Source organism: Molothrus aeneus, chromosome Z (assembly GCF_037042795.1).
Source record: "Molothrus aeneus isolate 106 chromosome Z, BPBGC_Maene_1.0, whole genome shotgun sequence".
NCBI lineage: Eukaryota > Metazoa > Chordata > Aves > Passeriformes > Icteridae > Molothrus > Molothrus aeneus.
This window is the reverse complement of record NC_089680.1, coordinates 712,817-735,358: the sequence shown is the minus strand read 5'-3', so window position 1 is coordinate 735,358 and position 22,542 is coordinate 712,817. Positions and strand designations below refer to the sequence as shown.

The window sequence follows — 22,542 nt, the reverse complement described above, 5'->3', positions numbered from 1 at the left end:
TCCCCTCTGCCATGGGCAGGAACAACTTCCACTGTCCCAGGCTGCCCCAAGCCCTGTTCAACCTGGCTGTGGACACTTCCAGGGATCCAGGGGCAGCCACAGCTGCTCTGGGCACCCTGGGTCAGGGCCTGCCCACCCTCCCAGCCAGCAATTCCTTCCCAATATCCCATCTGTCCCTGCCCTCTGGCAGTGGAAGACATTTACTCTTGTCCTGTCATTCCATTCTCTTGTAAAAAGTACTTTTCCACTTTGTAGGATCCCATCAGGAGCAATGCAGGTCTCATATAAGACAAAGTTTCCAATTTATGCATTAAACCTAACAGTAGTATTAATAACAATGTAAATAGTACCTAATGAAATCTGTAGACCTTAACGTGTATCTTAGGGATGATTTCTGATGATCCTTTTTGAAGCAAGTGAGTGGTTCTCCAAAAAGGAGCAAATTTAACAATTTACTATGAAGATACAGTTGCTAATACAGGCATTTGGTTTTGTGTTTGACTTCATAGTTAACTCCAGATTTAAGCACCCTTACCATATTTTAATGCTTCTTTGGAATGGGCTTTAATTCTTTTTATCCTATGTGATGTTAATTGAAGTACAGAAACCCATGTTTTTATCATGAAGAAGAAGGCAAAACATCACATCTTGCAAATGGCCAGAAAAACCCCACCAATAAGCTGTTAAAACCCAACAGTTTTCTTAATGTTTTTCCTTCACACTTCCCAAACTTTACTACATACAATACACTACAGTTGCAGTTATCCACCAGTACCCTCACCCCAGCATAATCCCTGACTATATTATCAAATATTTTCTTCATCCTTGATATTATGCTTAGCAGTAACAATGGTAACACTGTCTGCAAAAGTACATATAAAACTATTAGCATGTTTCCTGTGAACCACCTGCTGTCACTCGAGAAAATCACTCAGTAATTACAGGTTACACCAATCCTGGAGTGAGTCTGGGCTCCTCAGGACAACAGGGACATGGAGGGGCTGGAGCGTGTCCAGGGCAGGGAACGGAGCTGGGAAGGGGCTGGAGCCCCAGGAGGGGCTGAGGGAGCTGGGCAGGGGCTGAGCCTGGAGCAAAGGAGGCTCAGGGGGGCCCTTGTGGCTCTGCACAGCTCCTGACAGGAGGGGACAGCCGGGGGGGTCGGGCTGTGCTCCCAGGGAACAGGGACAGGAGCAGAGGGAATGGCCTCAGGCTGGGCCAGGGCTGGAAGTTCAAGTTTGACAGTAGGGAAAATTTCTTTCATAAATGGGCTGTCCAGCCCTGGCACAGCTGCCCAGATTGGAGTCCCCACCCCTGGAGGGATTTAAAAGCCATGTGGATGTGGCACTTGGGGACATGGGTCAGAGGTAGCCTTGGCAGGCTGGGGGAATGGTTGGACTCAATGACTTTTCCAACCCAGACTTGAAAGGGTTTTTCCAAAGCAAATGGATCCTACAATTCTATGGTCTTGTAGACCAACCTTCAGTGTCTAAGCAATTTTAATTGAGAAGGTACCAAAACAGACTGAATATATACTGATCCCTATCTAAAGCTGTCAGCTTCACAGAATCTGAATTCCTAAGTTCTCATATGGTTCCTCACTGATCAGATCCCATGGTTCAGCATCTCTGCTATGACACAGCAGCAAAACCATCAATGTCTTGGAACAGTTCTCTCCCACTGAAAGTACCAATCTGAACAATTCTGACCCTATCTAAGAGAAAAAACTTCACACACAAGACTGTGTAATCCAAGTACTCAATACAAACAGAGACTGAATGGAGTTTCCATAATTTCCATACTATCCAAGCAGAAGATTTTCCGGTCTTGATGATGCACAGGATGTCAGTGGGAAAAGTCAGTGCTTCTCTCTACTCAGCAGCCAAAAGATTCTGTATTCCTGCCCTTGGGATGAAAATTGCTATTGAAATTTCTGTGGGAGGCATAAGAAAGTCAGAAGGGGTTTGCAGAGCAGACATATCCATCATTACAATTTGAGAAATGCCAAGGAGGCAAGGGAATGGTGTTACTGCTAAAGCCACACCCTGCCCCTGCTGCCACAGAGCAAGACTCCTGCTCTGCTCAAACACCAAAAATCACTGCAAAGGGACACTAAAATGGGTAAGACAGCAATAGAAAAGCACCACAGAACAGAAAAAAAACCCTGTTGACAGTATTAGGCATGTCTAAAAACAGTAATTATAAAAAAGGTTGATTTAACCTGTTGCTGTTCATGCAGAAGGTTACAGTGTGCACACAGGAAAGTTTATATGATGGTTCAGCAGTAAAGAGCAGCAGTGCTTGATAGAAAATGTCAGGTCCTAGGTAGCAGACAGCTGACAAGGGATTATGGCACAAGATGCCCAAACTCCTGTGAGCAGGAATAAGCTGCTTTACAGCCATCATCTTATACCAGAGCTGAAGATTAATCATGGAAAATGCTTTTATTTCTTATGATACATTAGAAGATAGCAGCATGGTTAAAGAAGTAATTCTTTATGACACCACTCAGCACATGTGCTATATTCATTCTTTCAGTGGTGTTAAATATTTTGAAAATTAAAGGGAATAGCTTAACAAAGATATGTGAAACCTTTCAGAAAAATCACATTATTGAGCTTTGAAGTGGTTTTCAGTATAAAGGAGATAAGTTCTTCTAAGATTAGAAAATGTAAGAAAGTGGTTTTGTTTTCCTCTTACCTTTCCAATTCTTCAAAACTAGTCACTGCCAGTAAAAGTATCATTTATTATATTAACCTGGGCCCAAACAAACCTTAATGAACAAATTTCAAGAACTGCTCTCTTGAGCTGAATAAAATGGAAATTGTAAGGAGATGAGAAACAGCCTTCTGAGGGCGGACAGCAAACAAACCAAATAAATGGGGTATCTTTTAGATTAAATCTCTTTTTACTACATTCCATCTTATTTTTGAAATACATTTGGTCACAAAGACACTGCATCAGTTCTGATAAACACAGAAGTTGCTGACCACTGTGCTGCTAAATGTTCTGGAAGCACAGAGCAGCTGCAGCCTGAATGCCAAAAAAACAAACCTTTAACTGAGATGTGGAAAACCCAAAACTCACAGAAAATAATTGCAGAAGTCTATGTACAGAGGAACTTGTTCCAAAATGAACTATGAGCAACAGATGGTATTTTCTCAAATTTTGAGGCAAAATGCTCTTGATGGAAATATGTAAACACTGCATTATCCAACTAAATAAAATTTCCTGAAATATTTATGAAGCCTTGTCTATTTTGGGACCAAAGTTAATTTTGTGTAACCTGGTTCATAAAGCTCAGCAGTGACAGACAGGGAGAAGATGAGAGATTACTGCTGAAAGACAGTGAAGTACCTGGGTATGTTGTACATCCATCCCAGAGTCCCTCAACTCTTCCTCACCAAAATCCTGTTTGTGATTATAACTGGTTACCTATAATTTACACTAAGTTTTCTAACAAACTTTAATTAACTTACCACACATTAAGATGACTAATATATTGCAGAAAAATAATTTTACATATCAGAAAAATTCCACAAAGCTTTTTCCCATGGGAATGTAACATGACTCTTCCTATTGACTCAATTTATCAAAATCTAGTAGATTAGTACTGGAATGGGAAAACTTGTCATTATTTGTTCAGATAACTTTTTTTGGCTGCATTGAGTAAGCATCTTATTTCTCTGTGAGTGCCACAAATTATCTGCTGGTGAGTAGATAAAAGACCTGCCTTTGGGAACTGCAACATCCATTTTCTCCACAGTTTATCTGGAGAGAACAGATATACTTCAGATAATGAGTCCTATTGCAGTGAATAAAGCAAATTGAACCTGCAATGTAACAATACATCTTATTTTCTCTAGAACAGGACGGCTGTTTTTTGTTATTAGCCAACATTATCTTTGAGGTCAAGGGTTTGGGTTAACAAACACATAAATGCTGGAGTGGAACAGGCTCTGTACACACTGTGCCAGCTTGATAGCAACACAAAAATGCATTGGAACACAATGTTTTTAGAGAATATGTCGTTCAGTAGTGGGCCACAGCTCACCCAGCTTGGGCTCCAGCCTGAATATGAACAAGAGCAGCTCTGGAAGAGCTCCACCACATTCCAGTAACATATCTGAAGGGCAAACGGAGAAAAAAAAAAAAGGTATCTTACGTGTATCAACTTTGTTTCAGAGAAGTGAAGGCAATCAGACATCTCCCAAAAGTGCTGGGGATAACAAATACAGGAGGATTAAACAACGGCAATGGATTAGAGGCCTGTCTCCCCAGAGCCTTCTCTTCCCCAGGCTGAACACCCCTAGTTCTGCGACTTACTCAGAGATTGTTAAGAATTGCTACTTTTTGTGCAAAGTCTGGGTTACTGTTTCTATAATTAACCAATTCTGTGGAAGAATTCCTATTTTAAAACCTGACTTAGCATATCACTTAGTTCCTAATCAACAAAGAAATGAGAAAAATAGGAGAAATAGCTGATTACATGAAAGGCAATGAAAAGTTTATCTTTTCAATTACACCTGTGAAAAACATTAGGGTGTCCATACAATTCAATAAAAATGAGCAACAGACTCTTATAAATTTCTGTTTCTTGTAAATATATTCTCTAAATTTTGAGAATATATTTTTCAGAATTTTTCAGGAAGGTATTTCACAGAGAACAAGAATCCACTCTTGCCAATGGGGATAAACAAAATGTAAATTCTCCCTTCTACATTTCTTTAATGCTATTTCAGGCCAGGTGATGAGGAAATCGGTTTTCAGTAAGTGGCTTATTTTGCTCCAATAAACCTCCTTTGTGATACTTCATATGAGCAGCAGAGAGGAGCCTATCCTTTTTCAAAATCCAATTTTGGTTTTGGATTTCTGTCTATATTAATAATTTTTCGTATCCAAGACTTTTTCTTATTCACTTCTTACCAAGACTGTCTTTTAATATGGTTGACTCATTCCCTTTAAAATACTCTCCTTGCCTTCATCCCATCATTCAGTCTCCTGGCCACCCACACTGCCAATCAGCAGCAGTTGTGTAACATTACAGGTAATATTAACAACAGCCACCAGTGGGAGAATTGCCCTCAGCATGACACTGTGAAATGCTGCTCAGGGGGCACAAGACCTCTCCGAGAAGATAAATTGTAAACTGATGAGATTAACTTGCTTCAGTAACATGGACACAACGTGTCATAAATGTGGCTCTGCAGAAGTAGAAAATGGTCCCGTTTCAAGATTTTATAGAATTACAGAACCGTTTAGGTTGGAAAAGCCCACCAAGATGGAGTCCAACCATTCCCCCAGCACTGCCAAGGCCACCACTGACCCAAGTCCCCAGGTGCCACATCCACATGGCTTTTAAACCCCTCCAGGGGTGGAGACTCCACCACTGCACTGAGCAGCTCTGCCGGGGCTGGTCAAGCCTTTCCATGAAGAATTTTCCCAATATCCACCCTGAGCCTCCCCATGCCCACCCTGAGGCCGTTCCCTCTGCTCCTGTCCCTGTTCCCTGGAGCACAGCCCGGCCCCCCCGGCTGTCCCCTCCTGTCAGGAGCTGTGCAGAGCCACAAGGGCCCCTGAGCCTCCTTTGCTCCAGGCTCAGCCCCTTCCCAGCTCCCTCAGCCTCTCCTGGGGCTCCAGCCCCTTCCCAGCTCCGTTCCCTGCCCTGGACACGCTCCAGCCCCTCCATGTCCCTGTTGTCCTGAGGGCCCAGAGCTGTCCCCAGCATTTGAGGTGTGGATGCTTTAGTTCAGACAGATTTGAGCAGCAACTCCACAGGTGAATAACTTCTTCCATTATTTTATCCAATGTGAAGCACACTATCTTCCTCTTATAGTATGTTTCTCAAAATCATTGGGTCTTGGTTCACCCTAATTTCTATTATTTTCTTTGTCTTTCCAGTGCCAAATCACAGATATCTGCAATGAAGGAGTCTAAAGATCTATGTTTGGTTACTTTTTAAATAACTTCTTAGTACCCTTTGGTAGTAGTGGATGGCTTTTTTTAAAACAACTAAAAACATACAAAAATGCCACTGGTTAGTCTGTAAATGTCCCTGTAAAATATGAAGAGGAGAAATTGGAAATGGAAGGTACAACATGTTCCGCCAATATCTCACAGAGAAAAAGCAGCACACAGAAATTCCAATTCCAGTTAGATATTTAGTACCAAACAGCCTAAAAGGTTTGGTACATACTTTCTTCCTCGTCCATTTCCTCTACTTTATACGGCTGCATGTTTAAAAAAACAATTACTGGGATGTTTATAACATATGGTCACATACTTATGGTTTTTAAGCACTACATTTTTCAATCAAAACCTTGCGTTAGGAACACCAGAAAATTGTTTTAATGCATTGTTGAAATAGATTGCTGTTATAAAAATAAATCCTACTCTTTGGAGAGCTACTGCATTAGATTGTTCTGTTTGTCTGTGGACGTCTGACCAAGATGAACCATCCAGGTGAATAATTGGTTTCTGAGAAACCCTGAACAAACCACTCATGTGAAAGAGGCAGCAGGAAAAGCATCTAATGACCAAATCATCAAAGAAGGGTGCTTTGGGGATCAGTACTGCTCTTTTTTTCATCCAAACACTCCAATATTTGCCATTAGTGTAAATAAAACAAATGTTGGTTAACATGGCAGTAATAAACAGTTTTATAGAGAGGCCTATGAGGGCTTTATCTTAATAATGTATCAAATTTTCTATCTACAGCTATACCTAAGACCCTTCTAAAATACCAGCATTCCCAGGCTTCCAGTTCTCTCAAATGCAACCCAATTAGCTGTGCAGGAGAAAAATCAGCATACAAAGTTCTCCTGTTTAACTTATGGAGGTGCAAAGGAACCCCAAGATCTCATCCTTTTATAAGACAAGCTCTTACAATTTCTTCAGTTTAATAATCTTTTCTTTTAAGAACACTCATTTAAGCAGTCTTCTCAAAAAACATGGGGTTTGATGCAGATTTTGAACAAATGCCATAATTTATACCCATTACTGCAAAACAATGACAATGTCCTAAAGCTCTACAACTATTAAAGATGAAAAAGTAAAAAATTATTATCATGTTTGGTTTATTTCAAATGTTTCTAACAAGCAGAACAAGGGGTTTTGAAATTTAGCAGGTGTTCTTCCACCTATTTGTTTTCCTTTCTCATAAACCTGAAGAATGAAAGATCTTCAATCAGATGATTATAAGATGCTACTGCCACAGTAAATGTTCTTTCACACCAAATGAATTTTCATCCCTATTTGCCAAAATAATGAGAATTTCTAAGTGAAATAAAGCTTAAAACCATCTGTCTAACACAAATACCAGACACCAATGGCACTTTTGTGGAAGTCCTGGGTGATGAAAGACCAACATCCTATTGAGGAACATCATCTTGATGTTCTTCAATATATGTAATGTAAAAATCTTTCAATCACAAGCAATGTATTTGTAAAGACATAATAATGCAAAAGCCAGCTGCAAATAACTATTAGTACTTCATAGTAATACACAGAAGTTTAAAGAGACTGAACTTCACCAACATCTTTTTTCACAGGATTTTTGGATAGTTCTTCTGTTTAAGGATAATTTATGCAGCATTTTCTTATGAAAGTTTCAATTCATTTAAAGGAAAGAACTGATTAAGAATTCAGACAGAACTGCAGAATTCAGCTATTACTCAATAGAAAAGCTTGCTTTAGATTTGGGTTAGGTTGGTTATTTCAGTCTATTCTGAAATAGCTATTTTTTGGTGATATAAAAATAGGGGGATTAGGTAGGAGTAATATTCTATAAAATATAATTCATCTGAAGGAGGGTATGACTAATATTTAGAAAAAGTATTTTTAGGCCCTCTGCTCAATACTGGAGACAGGCAAACCCAAGAATAACCTGATATTGAAAACGTTACTTCATCAGCCATCAAGTCAGAGTAATCAAAAGGAAGGTGTTATACTGCAAAACAAGGTGACTCTCCTATTAAGTGCAACTTGAACAGCTAGAAGCCACATACTATTCAAAACCCACCCAGTACTATATTGCTTTACCATATGCTTTCATTAAACAACACCCTAATAAAAATTATCTTGTATAATCACATTTTAAGTTTATTCCTCTAGACAACATGAGAAACTAAAAATTCACACACAAAAATGAAGTTTTTTATACTACTAATTATGCATGACTAAGCTATTAAAAAAAAATCTTACTGGGTTTCCTGATGCCATTTTGAAATGGAAGAAAATAGAGACAATAAAAACACTGAAGAGACCTAGGCAGTGCTTTGGGTGGTAAATAGGTGGTTTCTGAATTTTAAAGAAAGATTATGACAAAAAAAAAACAAACCCATAAAAACCAAAAACCAAGAACTACCTTAGTTTTTTTTCCTCACTCCAGTATTTGACAAATATGGACATATCTCAGTTAGCAATCTTGATTTAATTTGGCAAAAGTTTCCCATTCTGCCAGCAGTGTATCCAGTTCTACATATTTTGTGAGTTCTTAGCAGTTACCACCGAGCAGTACTTCACAGACTACCAGCTGAACAATGTTAATTGCATCACACTAACTCTTACAGCCGACCAGTTTATTTGGAAGTAGGTTTAATTTCATTTCTGCATCATTTCTGGAGTCATCAGATAATTGTGGGGAAGACTTCCCATTTCTTCGTGATAGCACACGTTTATAGGAGAACACTTCTACGTGATGGCAGAGCTCTGCCTTAAACTGCTCTTTAGATAATTAAAAAAATCAGACAGAGCTGCAGGATAACTCATATTAGATATGCAAGCACAGAAAATATTATAGGACCTGATGAACCTAGAGGTCTTTTACACTCCAAATGGCTCTATGATTCATAGAATCATATAATCCTAGAATGATTTGGGCTGGAAAGGCTTACAGATCATCTCCTTCTAATCCCCTAAACATCACAACATTTATTTAAAGGCCAAATTGTTCACATCATTAGTGAATAAAATACTTGTTTTTTTCATACTGGATTAAAAATTAACTTCTCTGCATGTAACTGAATCTAGAACATTAATAGATTCTAGATCTGTTCCATTATGTTTAAAAGACAGCAAATACTGCCATTCATGCACCTGATTTTACCTACTCTTTAGCAATTTCAAGTTTCTAAGATAAATATGGAGCTCTTAATTATAAAAGGCATTTTTTTCCTAGGAAGTAAATGATGCAAGGGAACCTTTTTACATCTCTTGATGTACAGGGGGGAGACTGGGCTGGTTCTCCCTTGGGGAAACTCAAATGAAGGACTATTTATGAAGTACTTGGAGGTTTGAATATAATCAAATGTAATAACAAGATATAAGCTCCCACCCCCCCCCAAATTTCTTTTTCGTTGAAACCACTTTTGTAATACTGCTTTTTAATAACCCCCATAATGGCCGAATTAGAGGGACCCCAACTGAAGTCATTCATCCCACATAAAACAAACATTGCTTTTTCTTCTTAGCTTTGTTTTACAAGCTACATTACTTCCAGATGACGCTCGAGGGGCCTAGGAGTTTCAAGAGTTAGATGGTTAAACAGACAGCTGCTTTCTATTTACCATATAAATCAGGGAAAAATCAAAGAAGAATCTAAATATTGGAATTCATTTAGCCCATTATGGAGCACAAACTGAGGGGGAAAAGAAAATAATACAGAAATCTCATCATCCAGATGCGAAGTTTAATTCTGGTTATCAAGATGAGAGAAAAACTCATCAACATTTGCAGAATTCCAGCCCTCCATGAAAGCCAGCTTTGCAGACTGGGTAAATTTACTGGATTGGGAAGGAGTCATGAAAAGTCAGCTCTGATTGGGAAGTCTCCAGCACTACCAGGCTTTGCTACTGCAGACTTTATATATATAACTACACATCAAAACATATATTTTTATACATATACATGCACACACAAAGCTCACTACATTTGTGTTTTTTACATTTTTCCCTTTGAGTTGCCAACATGCTTTCATTCTATGCTAAATAACCCAAAATCCAACAGATTTTGGACAGAGGATTAAAGAATGGCTCTCCATATATTGGTTAATGTATCTATTAATATGAAAAGTTTGATATTATTCTACAAGGTTTTTATCCCAAATTTCATCCACCACTGATGTGCTGTTTAAATTATAATGCTGTGTACTAAATAATTGAATATATTGCCACTAAGTGGGGTTATTTTTAGAATTTTTCCTAACACATTTAAGCTTCATCTGGCTAGAACAAATTTTTTTAAACCCAAAATTCAGGAGGTAAAACTCAAGTGATGTCGTCTGCCAAACTACTTGAATCTAATACTATATCTACATTTAATTTTTTATTTCCTCAATTTTTGCATTAAGGAAACTATTTTTTTCTCACATCAGCAAGAAAATGACATGAACTTGCCAAAAATCAAAATTTACTCTCTTCTCCATAGAAAGAGTTAAGGAGAACTCTTGTTACCAGCTGTAGTTTAAAAAGCAGTGAAAGCACTCAAAAATCATAAAGAATACTATGAAATCCTTGAAAAGAAATTTTTGGTGTAGATGGTAGCTCCAACAACACATCTGACGTGTTACTTCCCAAGAGAAGTTAGCATGTCTCTAGTTATGCTGTTAAGTACCTCTGATTTGATAAATTACATTAGGCTGTAATCAAATTACTAAGAAAATCATTGATATGTTTACTTAAGTAATGTGTCTTGATTTGAACTGAAAGAAGCAAAATTCTCAATTATTCTATTACCAGTTTTCTTGTTTGCTAAAAACATTGGAAAACATGCTTTCATTGAATGCAAGAAAGTAAGAAAGATAAACTTAAGTGGACTCTTCCCATTTCCAATTGGATTATATGTAGTATTTCAAAACAGGTCAATGCTGCTACAAAAACAATGAATAATAGTCTAACAAAGGATTGTATCCAACAATGAATAATAGTCTTAACAAAGAATTGTTTCTTTGAGGCAATAACAACAGGGGTTGGTTGTCTCTGTCCTGCTGCCTTCTCCATCCTGCTCCTGAATCCACCACACTGACAAGAGTTTATCAGGAAAGGACCAGGATACTGGTCCAGCCTCAATAAATGAAACAAGTTGCTCTTTTCTTTTTTAAAAACCAGAAAAACCCCAGCAAGAACAATATCAAGGCCAATGGGGTCAGTTCCTTACTCCAGTTCCCAGCTCTACTGTTACACCACAGCCTGATGGCAGACTGCAGCAGATAACTCACAAAAAGAACATTAATAAACATGTAAAGGTAGAACTCAGTATATTCCTACAGCCATCAGTGAGTATAAGCTTAGGGACTGTGTATTGGGCAAAAAACTTACTAGAATATACAGAGTACTATGGTTCAAACACACAGAATTTAAGGCAACATCTTAAACAGCACCTAGAATACTTTTATGTGATTTAACCCTTGGATTCGGATTCCATGCAAATTCCCATTTGGATTACAGAGCACAGTAAGAAAATGAATAATTTCTAAATTAAAGTGAATGAAAAAACGGTGAAAAAGGCATTTTTAAAATACATATTTGGTCCGAACAGAACCTGGCAAGAGAACTGCTTATTAGGCAAACCTCCACCTCTCAACAAACAAACCTGCGCAGAGCACACAATATTGGAATCACCCTTTTCCTTAGCTCCACACTGGGATACAGAGGTAAAACGTGCTCCAGGACTTCTGACATTTTAGTCCCCTCCACTCCTGCACCCCTCGTTGTTCTTACACATAATATAAACACAGGTTTTCAGAAGCAGAATATGCTGAAGTGATGAAATCTGGCCTCAACTTTTTTAGTCAACTGCCTAAGTTTCAGGCTGAGCTGTAACATGAGCAATTTGGAGAGGAAAAAGAAAGGACCAGAAAGCCATGCCTTAACAGTTTACCTTATTGTTTCAAAATACAGGCCACGAACTTAATTTACTCTCCTCTACACCAATCTTTCCAAGGGCTCTCTTTTCCCCTTCCATCCCTACATCATACTAACAGTAAAAAGGAAAAAAAAAAATCAGTGGATTTTGGCTGTACTCCAGGGAGCTTTCCCAGCTCTATCAGCTGCATTGTTCAGCTGTTTCTGAACGTAAGGGGACAACTTCATACAGAAAGCTTTTCCCCCTGGGCCTTTCCTTAACTGCAGTATTGTTTACATCCAGCAAGTTAAAAAGTTGAAAACCTCTAAAATACTTTTCAAGCATTATTTTTTTTTTTTCAAGCAAGTATTCTTACACATCTTAAAATATACATCTTCATATGTATGTTACCACATGCCTGTGTGTGCCTATGTGTTTTGCAGAAATGTGTATCATGCTGTTTCCTTATTTAAGTCATTAAACTATTATATCAAATTATCTTTTTAGGTATTTTTATATTTAATGCTAGAGTAATAGAATATGCAAAGTCACAGGCAGGCATATTCTGGACCATGCATTAGTCCTGAAAATAAAACAGTTGATACATTTTCATCCTCAAAAATCCCAAGCAAATGATGATTTTCTTTCCTGCACACAGTACTGCAGTGAGGGTTCAAATGAGTACAGACCAAAGATACTTCAGCAGCACAAAGATATTATTCAAGTCCTCTCAAGACGTCTCCTTCTTCCACCCAAAGCAGAAATTTCCCAACAAGCCGTGCAATTAAATACAAAATTGTTGCCTACTTGTGGGCATTGGCTCAGCAAACTGAAGGGAACTCAAAGTATCCATGTATTCAGAACATACTAATTTACCCCATGACTCCAGTACTCCCTCAGAGGCTCACTGGGAATTGTTTTCAATAATTTTTAGGCATTTTAAGATTCTGTGGATGCTAAAGCCCACTTCTTAATAAGGCCATTTTCAATGGTGTGATTTAAATATTCTGAATTACAAATGGCTTGAAAAGCATGAGTTGACAGTAAGTCTCTTCCCTCTGCATAGCTGTGGTTTTGTTCTGCCATTTCTAAGTGTAATTCTTGTTTTTTAGAGACGTTTCAGACATGACATCATTCATACAGGTTCCTGTATTTTGATGTCGGTGGTTGCTCAGCTGCCACACTCTGAGGATTCTTTGCAGATTTAGGGATGTATGACTTGAATTCCAAAGCACCCATTACAACATTCATTTTGATACTCACATAATCAGGAAGTGGAGAGTCGTTTGAACCCAAGGAGCCTCTCAAGGACTGCGTGGCTTGCTCCAGCACTTTGTTGTGTTTTTTAGACAACAGAGAAAATAGACTGGGGGAAAAAGAAATTAAAATAACTTCATGAGAGTGTTCTGAAATAGTTAAGACTGTTCAGAAAGGAAAAGTGTTTTATTATATACACAAAATTTTTAGAATGTAATGCACAGTTGTATTTTTTATTTATTTGTTCAGCATCTGGGTAAGTAACAGCAGAGTTTGAATCAGAAACATTCTTTACAATATATGCTCTGAAGAACATTTTCCGTTCATTAGTAAATTCTTAAAAGTCAAACTGTCACAGAAGGAATGGCATACATACAATTTTAGTTCATAAATAGTTTGTGTTCACTAGAATGCAATTTTTAAGTGCAGCACCTCATGCAATACATTGTAATATATACTTAAATATCTCATATATTATCCATTTTAATAACCTATTGCTTAGACAGGAGAAATCTGAGTATATGATAAAAGCTTTGTGTATTTTGAGGCTGAGTTATTGCATTTTACTAGTACGTATTATTTTTCAAATTTATTTTAGCCTAAGTCAATTGAAAAAGGATTACCTTAGCTTTATAATCTGTTAAATCAGAGGTCCATACACATACAGAGAAATAAACATATTTTTCTTGCATTCTGGAAAAAAGCAGGGCAATGACACTCACAGAGGATGGTGTAACCAGATTTACAAGGAGAATTGTGGAAGTAGCAGCAGTGGGCAAAGACCATCAGGTAATGCTCAGCAGCAGCAAGGAGTCAGATACTCCTCTAAAGCCCTGGACAGCTCAAACATGGCTATCAATTAATAGATGAACACATCCCCATACTGGAAGAGCTTCTAAGACCATCGAGTCCAACATCCCCCATGCACTGCCAAGGCCACCACTGACCCATGTCCCCAAGTGCCACATCCACTTTTAAATAGTGGCTTTTAAATCCCTCCAGAGACGGGGACTCCACCGGTGCTCTGGGCAGCCTGTGAAACAACAACCCCTTCCGTGGAGAATTTTTCCCTAATATCCATTCTAAACCTACTCTGGTGCAACCTGAGGCCATTTGCTCTTGTTAGGTGTCAGATGTTTTTAGGCTTTCTGCATTTAAAAACATCATTTGGACTTCTTTACTTCTTTTTGGAGCATTACAGGACTCCTATCAGGTTTTCCAAGGATGACTGTGTGTGTTTTAGGGGGTGGAATGGCTAGCTTGTCATGAGCTCTTGTCATCCCACTGCTAGTCAAGAGCCTCAGGAAAAGGCTTTTCCAACACTTCTCACAGCCACCAGGAATTAGTTACACTAACTCACAGCTATTAGTCAATACCATTAGAACATTCCATGCTAAAAGGGGAAGAAGCAACACGGAAATTAAGATATATTGGTAGCTTTCCACCTTTTTCCCTCTCCCATATTCTATTATTGCACTCACAGACTGAAATTTTTTTTCAGATCAATAACTGGATCTGCAAACTGGTCCTTGGTAGCAAACAGTAACAAACTACTTCTGCAACCATGGGTATCTTTGAAGACTCAGATTTCAGAGATACTGTCATCAGCACCATCTAGTGCTGTGGAGACAAAATAATCAGTTAAAACCAAGCTGGAGATGCTTATGGCGGGATGCAGCAAAATCAGGTAAAATCTGGTGTCTGCTCCAGAAGATAATTTCACAAAGAGGAAGAATTTGGAATAAAGCAGATTTCCAGCTGGTAGATTCTTCTCCAAAACACATAAAGCATTTTGGCTTTAAAGGAATTTTAAATATAAACAAGGAAAAGGGATCAAGATTTTGAAAGTGCATGTGTCCAATGCATATGAAGAGGAAAATGAACATACAGTGGTACTCTGCATGGAACCAGAATATCAAAAAGTAAATTTATTTATTCCAAAAGAAATGTAGAGTGCTGGGAAAAAGCAGAAAGGAAAATAATGGACAAATTATTTCCTTATATATTCCTTAAAGGCGTTTTTTTTTAATAATTATGTGTATTATAAGTAGAGTTTATGGCATAAGAAAGATCTTGGTGGCTGATTTCTAGTTAAAGAGCAGCAGTGAAGAGGCTTTTGTTGTCTTTCCCCTTGCAAAGTTCTGCTTCCCAGCCACAAGCTCAAGTCCTTCACACCATGCTGGAACAATTTTTTGTGGGACCAGTGCCCATAACACAGATATCCAGGTTAGAAAAACTCAATAAAATTCTCTCCTCCATCCATTGGTAATCCTTCCTTAAGGACCATCTCTCAGGTAAGCACAAGGGCAGGGATATATGGCAGGATTTTTCATACTAAATTTTTCATAATAAAAATGCATAGAACTGCAAACTCAAACACCCCCACAAAAACACTACAGCAAAACACAGGAAAAAAAAAAAAAAAACTAAATCAAGGCCAGATATTGTGATTAGGAATGGATTTGGAGCTTCCTAGGAAACACTGTTGCCCCCTAAATTGGTGTAAAACTTCAATTCCAAGTCATTCACTTATTATCGTGCCTCTGTCTCTAGCTCTGAAAACCACCTTGATAAATATCAGACTAATTTTTAAAGTCTCAGCACAGGGTTAGTTACAACCCTCAAAAGGCATTTCTATGAAGTTTAGCTCATAAATACTTTTCATCACCAACAAATGCTGCATTCTAGAAGAGTTGCTTTATTTTGCAGCAGCCATGTCTCCAGTGTTTGTAAGGTTTTAAGCTTGATTTTGATTTTCAAGGCATGAATAATGCAATTTTTAAAAAGCAAAAATCCTTTACAACAAGGTTGTTCCCCTCCTCACAACAAGGTACAAGGTCCAGAAGTGGAAGCTGCGGCTGTCTCCCAAATTTCCCTCATGTGTCTTCATCACACATCTATTTCTGCCCAACTAAAAGCCAAGCTGAGATCAAAAAGAAAAATATATGTACTGTGTGGTCACTAAGGGCAGCATGCACAGGCTGACAAGAATATGGATTTTTCTACCAGAATATTTGTCCTCTTTCATCCACTCTTCTCCATCAACCGTCAGGCAGGCTATAGAGCCTGACAGCCCTTCAATCTCACCCATTATGGACTTTTCATAACAATAAAGAGCTATGTCCAGAACAATTAAATCATCTTGGTACCCCTTATCTCAACTCCTCTCTCCCTCACAGAAGCACATCCAGGCCAATGCATAGTGAGCAAAACAGCAAGTTGGAATAAGAGCAAGATGAGGTAACAGCTGGCATCTGTTAGGAAGATTAGGACACATCAGCTGGCATTATCAGGAGAAATTCCTGGCTGTGAGGGTGGTGAGTCCCTGACACGGGGTGCCCAGAGAAGCTGTGTGCAGCTGGGAGTCTCCAGGTCCCTGGCAGTGTACAAGGCCTGGCTGGACAGGGCTTGGGGCAGCCTGGTCTAGTGGAAGGTGCCCCTGACCACACACGGTGTGATCTCTAAGGTCTTCGCAACCCACACCACTCTAGGATAATGTGATCTGTTACAGACCATCAAATCGCAGCAGCGATGAGCTCAGCCAACAAGGAAGACTAAAGGCTGAACAACAGTCTCAAGGTCCCGTGGTTGTTTGTTTTTAAGGAATTAAAAACAACATTGATTTCTTACCTCCCTTTGCACAGCAGGTTTTAATTTAACTCAGGGCTGAACTTCAATAAATAAAAGAAATTAATACAGACTAAATAGTAATGGTTGCTAATACCAGTGAATTGATTAAGTGCTATTTGCACACACAATAAAATGCAAACCGGTAATATATGAACTTAACACTTTCAAAAAGTCAACTCCACAAAGCGTATAGATCCCAAAAGGAAAAAAAAAAAAAAGCCAATATGGAAACTCATTTAACAACTGCCTCAAAAAGTCTGATTTACATCAGTTTGAAAAAGCTCATCAAGTACACTTTTCACATCAAAAAGCCCCAATGTATAAAATGCAGCTTTTATAACTAAATTTAGAAAAAAATATGTGAGAACTAAAATTAAAAGTTGAAAGGAAATCTGAAGTTAGAATTTGCCAAAATGTTTTCTGAAAGCTTTGAACAATGAGAAGGAAAGGTAGCAATGTACTTTATTTTAAGGAAGTGAATAGGATGCTCCAAAACAACAACATGCCAGTTTGTCCTGAGCATAATACTGGAACAGTGATTGTCAAACTCATTCTAAGGAGCATATCACCAACACTAAAAAATACACCTTGTCAATGGTCTTTCAATGAGACTGTAAGAAAAATAAAGCACAGTACCTGTGTTGTAACAGGCTTCTACAAATCATTTATATGACTTTGCTCCATGTAAGATTTTTTTTAATTAATACAGTTTAATAATAAAAGTTAACATGGGATGCATTATATGAACTGAGACAGTCATCTATCCCAACAGTCTGAAAAATATTCTTAATAGGTCCAAACAGGAATACATTCTTAGGCCATCTAAATAACAAAAGCTAATAAACACTTGATCAAGCCATCAAAATACTTTCAATATACAGAGAGAATATATAAAGTGACGTATATCGATATACATCAAGGGTAAAGAAATGTCAATGGCCTGAAGTTGTGCCAGGGAGGGTTTAGGTTGGATATCAGGGAAAGGCTCTTCCCCAGAGGGTGCTGGCACTGCCCAGGCTCCCCAGGGAATGGGCACGGCCCCGAGGCTGCCAGAGCTCCAGGAGCCTTTGGACAGCACTGCCAGGGATGCCCAGGGTGGGATTGCTGGGGGTCTGTGCAGGGCAGGAGCTGGGCTGGGGGATCCTGGGGGGTCCCTTCCAGCTTAGGGTATTCTGTGATTCTATTAAATACTACAATTAAACTTTGCAAATGGCACAGTCATTACAGGAGTGATAAGTAAAGAGAAAAGGCATTTTAATTAAATTTTTTTTACCTTTTGAGAAGTTGGACACAAAATAAACTTGCTGAGACTTAATGCAGCAGCAAGCAATCCCAGCTGCTCCCTAAGTATGAAGGTTTTCACCCTGGGAGCAGCAGCTAAGGATGACCAAAGAAAAAACAGCTGCCTATAATGCAACAAAGAGTTGAATGCTGAAAGAGTACCTGTCTTTGGTTTTAACAAAAATATGGCCCTTCATGACAAGAAAGACATTGAGGCACTGGAGCATGTCCAGAGAAGGGAACAGAACTGGGAAAGGGGCTGAAGCCAGGTGGGTGTCTGTCTCTTATTCCAGATAACAGTGATAGGACAAGCAGAAATGGCTCAGGTTGTGCCAGGGCAGTTAGTTTGGATATTAGAAGAAGTTTCTTCATGGAAAGGGCTGTCTAGCCCTAGCACCACTGCCAGAGCAGTGGTGGAGTCTTCATCCCTGGTGGTGTTTAAAAGCCCTGTGGATGTGGCACCTGGGGACATGGGGCAGTGGTGGGCTGGGCAGTGCTGGGGAGCAGGGTTGGGCTCAAACTTAGATGTCCTTTCCAACCAAAACAATTCTGTGATTTTATATCCAGTAAAGTTGCGCTGTGCAGCAAGTGCCCCTGGCATCCTGCGTGAAAGATTTTGAAACAGTTGTATGAAAATGCACAGGATCTAAACCAGAAAACATATTTCTCCATTAAATTCTTGAAAACTCATTTATTCAATGGATTTGAGAAGAGTGATTTGATCAAAAAACCAAAAATATGCAAATGGCAAAAGGAAGTTTGCTTACATAGTATTCTACAAGATACCAGAATTTAAAGAAAAAAAAAAAGTTATTAGAAACTTAACTATCATTACATGGGCACCCTTACAAAGGATGTTGGAGCCTGGCTCAAGGTGCAATAAATTCCTATTTGCACTGTCAAAGCAATGGCAAAGAGGGAAGAAAAACCTGGGAGGAAAGAAGACAATCTCAATACCCAGGGTATGAGATGAGCTTAGATTGATGGTGTGATACAAAGAAAGAGACGGAAGCCTGAAAAAAGTGGCATGGATAGAAACAAACTGATGACATTAGCAGAGGAAAGTCAGATCATGTTATATGACAGCAAAAAGGGGTAAGGATTGGATTTCTCACAATTCAAATCACTACTGAGCTTCAAAAGGCGAATTTTCATTTATCTGAATATCTAGAAATATTCTATATAAGCTGAGTGAAGAACTACTTGAGGACCAAAGCACCTCTCCACAGAATTTATCTGAAGTTTGGAAATTCAGATGTTCTGAATTTTTTCTGCTCACTCTCCTAGTTCAGAAGTGCTGCAAACAAACTGAACAGCACCCAAACACAAACCATTATCTGGTAATGGAAAAAAAAACAGTTCCATGGATCAAAAAATTTGAGGATGAATGTTCTCAAAGAATTCAGCAATACTCTGTGCTGCTTTTTCTCACTCTTCCTATATACATGCAAAATGTACTATTGTTCTCTATTTTAAAGACTTAAGTATAAAGCCCTAAACATCAAAACCTTGCTACATTAAAAATACTCCTTTTAAAATGATTTTATTAAAATCGATTAAAAATTATTTTACAATGAGACAATCATATTAGAAAAAAGCTCTAAAAAGATTTTATTTTCAAAACGTGATATCTAAAAGTTAAAACCATACCTTTATTTCTGTATATGTAAGGAACATTTCTTGGGTTGACCTATTTTTAAAAAGGATTACAGCAAAACAAAGTGTGGCTGTGGCACAAGAACTCTAGACATGGATATGTCCCAGCACAGACGTCTCCAAGCAAACAACCTGAAATGCTCATCTGGTTGAATAAATGTCTGTGAAGTGTCATACAAGACATCAGAACAAAATAAATGCACTGTACTGCTCCCCTTGAAATACAATAAATGCATTGTCCCATAGACCTGTATGTGGGACAGGTTGTAAGCAAGTGCCTGTCTGTGGGCAATGGAGAAGTGCTCTGTGAGCACTTAAGCAACCCAGCACTGGGAAAAATCCATTTAGTACAAATAAATGCAGAGAAAAATCCCTAAGTCCCCTGTGCTCATGTCTACTAAAGAGCCCTTGAGGCATTTGAATTATCCAAGCTACAATGGCACATAAATAGAAATAAAGAGAGACAATAGCCATGGAGAACTCCAAGCCCTTTGCAGGGCCATTTACTCCATAGAGGGGTACTGCTCTTATTTATTTGAGACCAACTCTAAAGCCTGGGAGACATTTAGGATCCCAGGAAACAGAATCTAACCAATTAAAATATTAAATAACAGAATAAACAGAAAGTAAGAATGCACTTTATATCTTTCTTTCTAATCTTGTAAAGTGAAATATGACTAAATTCTGCTGAATAAAGATTCGCTATATTTACTATTAGGTCCATCTGGCTTGTGATGGATATAAAGTGCGTTCTTACTTTCTGAGATTAGGTGAAATCGAGAGACTCACAGTGTGCAGACTCCACAAATATGGATGTAAATAGCATGGTTAGCATGGGCCACTCTGATGGACAAAGAGGGTTCAAGCGATCAGGGAATGAAAAGAACCCCAAAACAGTACAACATTCACACGAGGAGGGCATTGCCATGTTCTGATTTTGCTGGACAATGATCAGACCTTTTTCTGCTTTTCTTATCTTGTGCCTTCTTAAAAATATAAGTTTGTGTCCCCTTGGAAACAGCTGTGTGCCACAGCTGGCAGCTATTTCAGGGTGAATCCCAAACTATAGAACCTCTGAGTGATTTGGGTTGAAAGAGATCTTAAAGCTCATCCAGGGCCACCCCCTGCCATGTGCAGGGACACCTTCCACTATCCCAGGTTGCTCCAAGCCCACTCCAGCCTTGGACACTGCCAGGGATCCAAGGGCAGCCACAGCTGCTCTGGGCACCCTGGGCCAGGGCCTCACCCCCCCGCTTTTAAATAAAGAATTTCTTCCTAATATCCAATCTGAACCTGCCCTCTGTTTTAAGCTGTCTTGTTGATATCTGCCCATGTAAAAAGTCATTCACCTGAGCTCCTCTCTGGCATCACAAATGGTTTTAATGCAGCCTGGGTAAGAAAATTATTTCTATCCCATCTCCCTGTTAAACAGCAAACATAAAAGGCGACTCTTTTAATTCTACAATCCTAAACTTGATCCTGATAAATTATATACTTCAAGATATCTTCATGACAAAACATCTCATTAATTTTAGGGTACCCTTTTATCTGCCACTACTTACATATGAGCAGAGATCTGTAAGTCTTCTGCTATAAAGCCATGTCAAATTCTGCCTCACAGAGGATAACATTATTATTTAGAATATTGTTGTATTAAGTAGAAAAACAAGAAGTCACCACACACTTGCAGGTTTATAAGCAAAATCAGAAACAACTTAGAACAATTAAGGGAGGCTTTGCATTAACGAACAGGATTTCCTGCCAAAATGGAGTTAGAAAGACAATGACACTAGAAACAATATGGAAGAAAGGAATTTGATGTGGCAAGACAAAAGTAAATATTTACAAAATAAGCCAAGAGTTTAATTTCCAGAGACCAGGAAATGTATTTTTCAACTGAAGGCATAAATTGTTCGGCATCTCATGGCCACTTTCCAGCCAATGTTGGGAAATGGATGCTCCCATTGCTAGAGAAGTAAAAGGAACAGAAAGCAGTAAATTCCTTCCCCTGTATCTTGGTACAGATCGTTTTACTCCCCTTTTGTCTGGCATGTCAAATAACATCCTTGTAACTCCACAAACTGTATGTAACTCCACACTAACAGGGCAGAGGTGGGCTAGGACCTAACTCTAGCTTGTATTGAAATAGAAACTCAATAAGCAGACTGTGATATACCATGGACTGAATTCCTGCATGAAAATCCTACAGAATGTGATGATTTTGACTTGACAGGGTGGTGCTTCGCTGAGCACCACCTCTCTCCTGTACTTTTCAAGAGAGTGGCAAGCAGGAAACTAAATTCTGAAAGGCTGAAAGCTAAGGAGGAAAAATCAGTGCAGTCCAGTATAAACAGAATATATATTTGCAAAGCTCAGATTAAACATAAGGCTTATTCTGAGCTAAAAATCCTCAAATCTGTTTCAGGTGTCTCAAGGTATGCATGTAATTCCTTTTAATGATCACTGTGTTTGTCCTGTTACTATTTTATATGAATATCAAATGGGCAGATCCCACAATATTTCATTTTTATCTACTTGCACTTCATTCAATAATCTTATAGCTGCTGAGAGATGATATTTGCCTTGAATGAGGGCAAAACTCTGTGGGTGAGAATCAGAGGAAATTGCTGGAGAAAGCATCCTGAGCAAAACTCTCACTCAAAACCCTAACAAAGAAATTACAACATGAAAATTAGAAAGACACGGCTGTTGTGCAACCTAAGGTCCAAATCCCTATGCTTTGAGCAGCTTGGATTTGGCACAGCTCTGCTCAAACACACTGGCTGTGCAAGCACATTTGTATGTATTTGTATGTATTTGTGTCTATTTGTACGTATTTGGGTGCTTTCTACACTTGGAAAGAGAATTGCTGTGCCCTCT

The 22,542-nt window shown here is 38.7% G+C and overlaps 1 protein-coding gene across 7 annotated transcripts in view; it reads right to left on the bottom strand.

Moving 5' to 3' along the window:
* Positions 1-22,542, bottom strand: part of DYM (dymeclin) — a 210,578-nt gene that overhangs the window by 53,248 nt on the left and 134,788 nt on the right. For 4 of the 7 annotated variants that reach the window (XM_066569261.1, XM_066569265.1, XM_066569263.1 and 1 more), the window contains one exon: positions 13,102-13,204. In XM_066569261.1, coding sequence (XP_066425358.1) covers positions 13,102-13,204 — 103 coding nt within the window. Of the gene's footprint in view, positions 1-4,162; positions 4,217-13,101; positions 13,205-22,542 lie in introns of all 7 variants that reach the window. The other 3 variants (XM_066569260.1, XM_066569262.1, XM_066569266.1) reach the window with 1 other exon arrangement.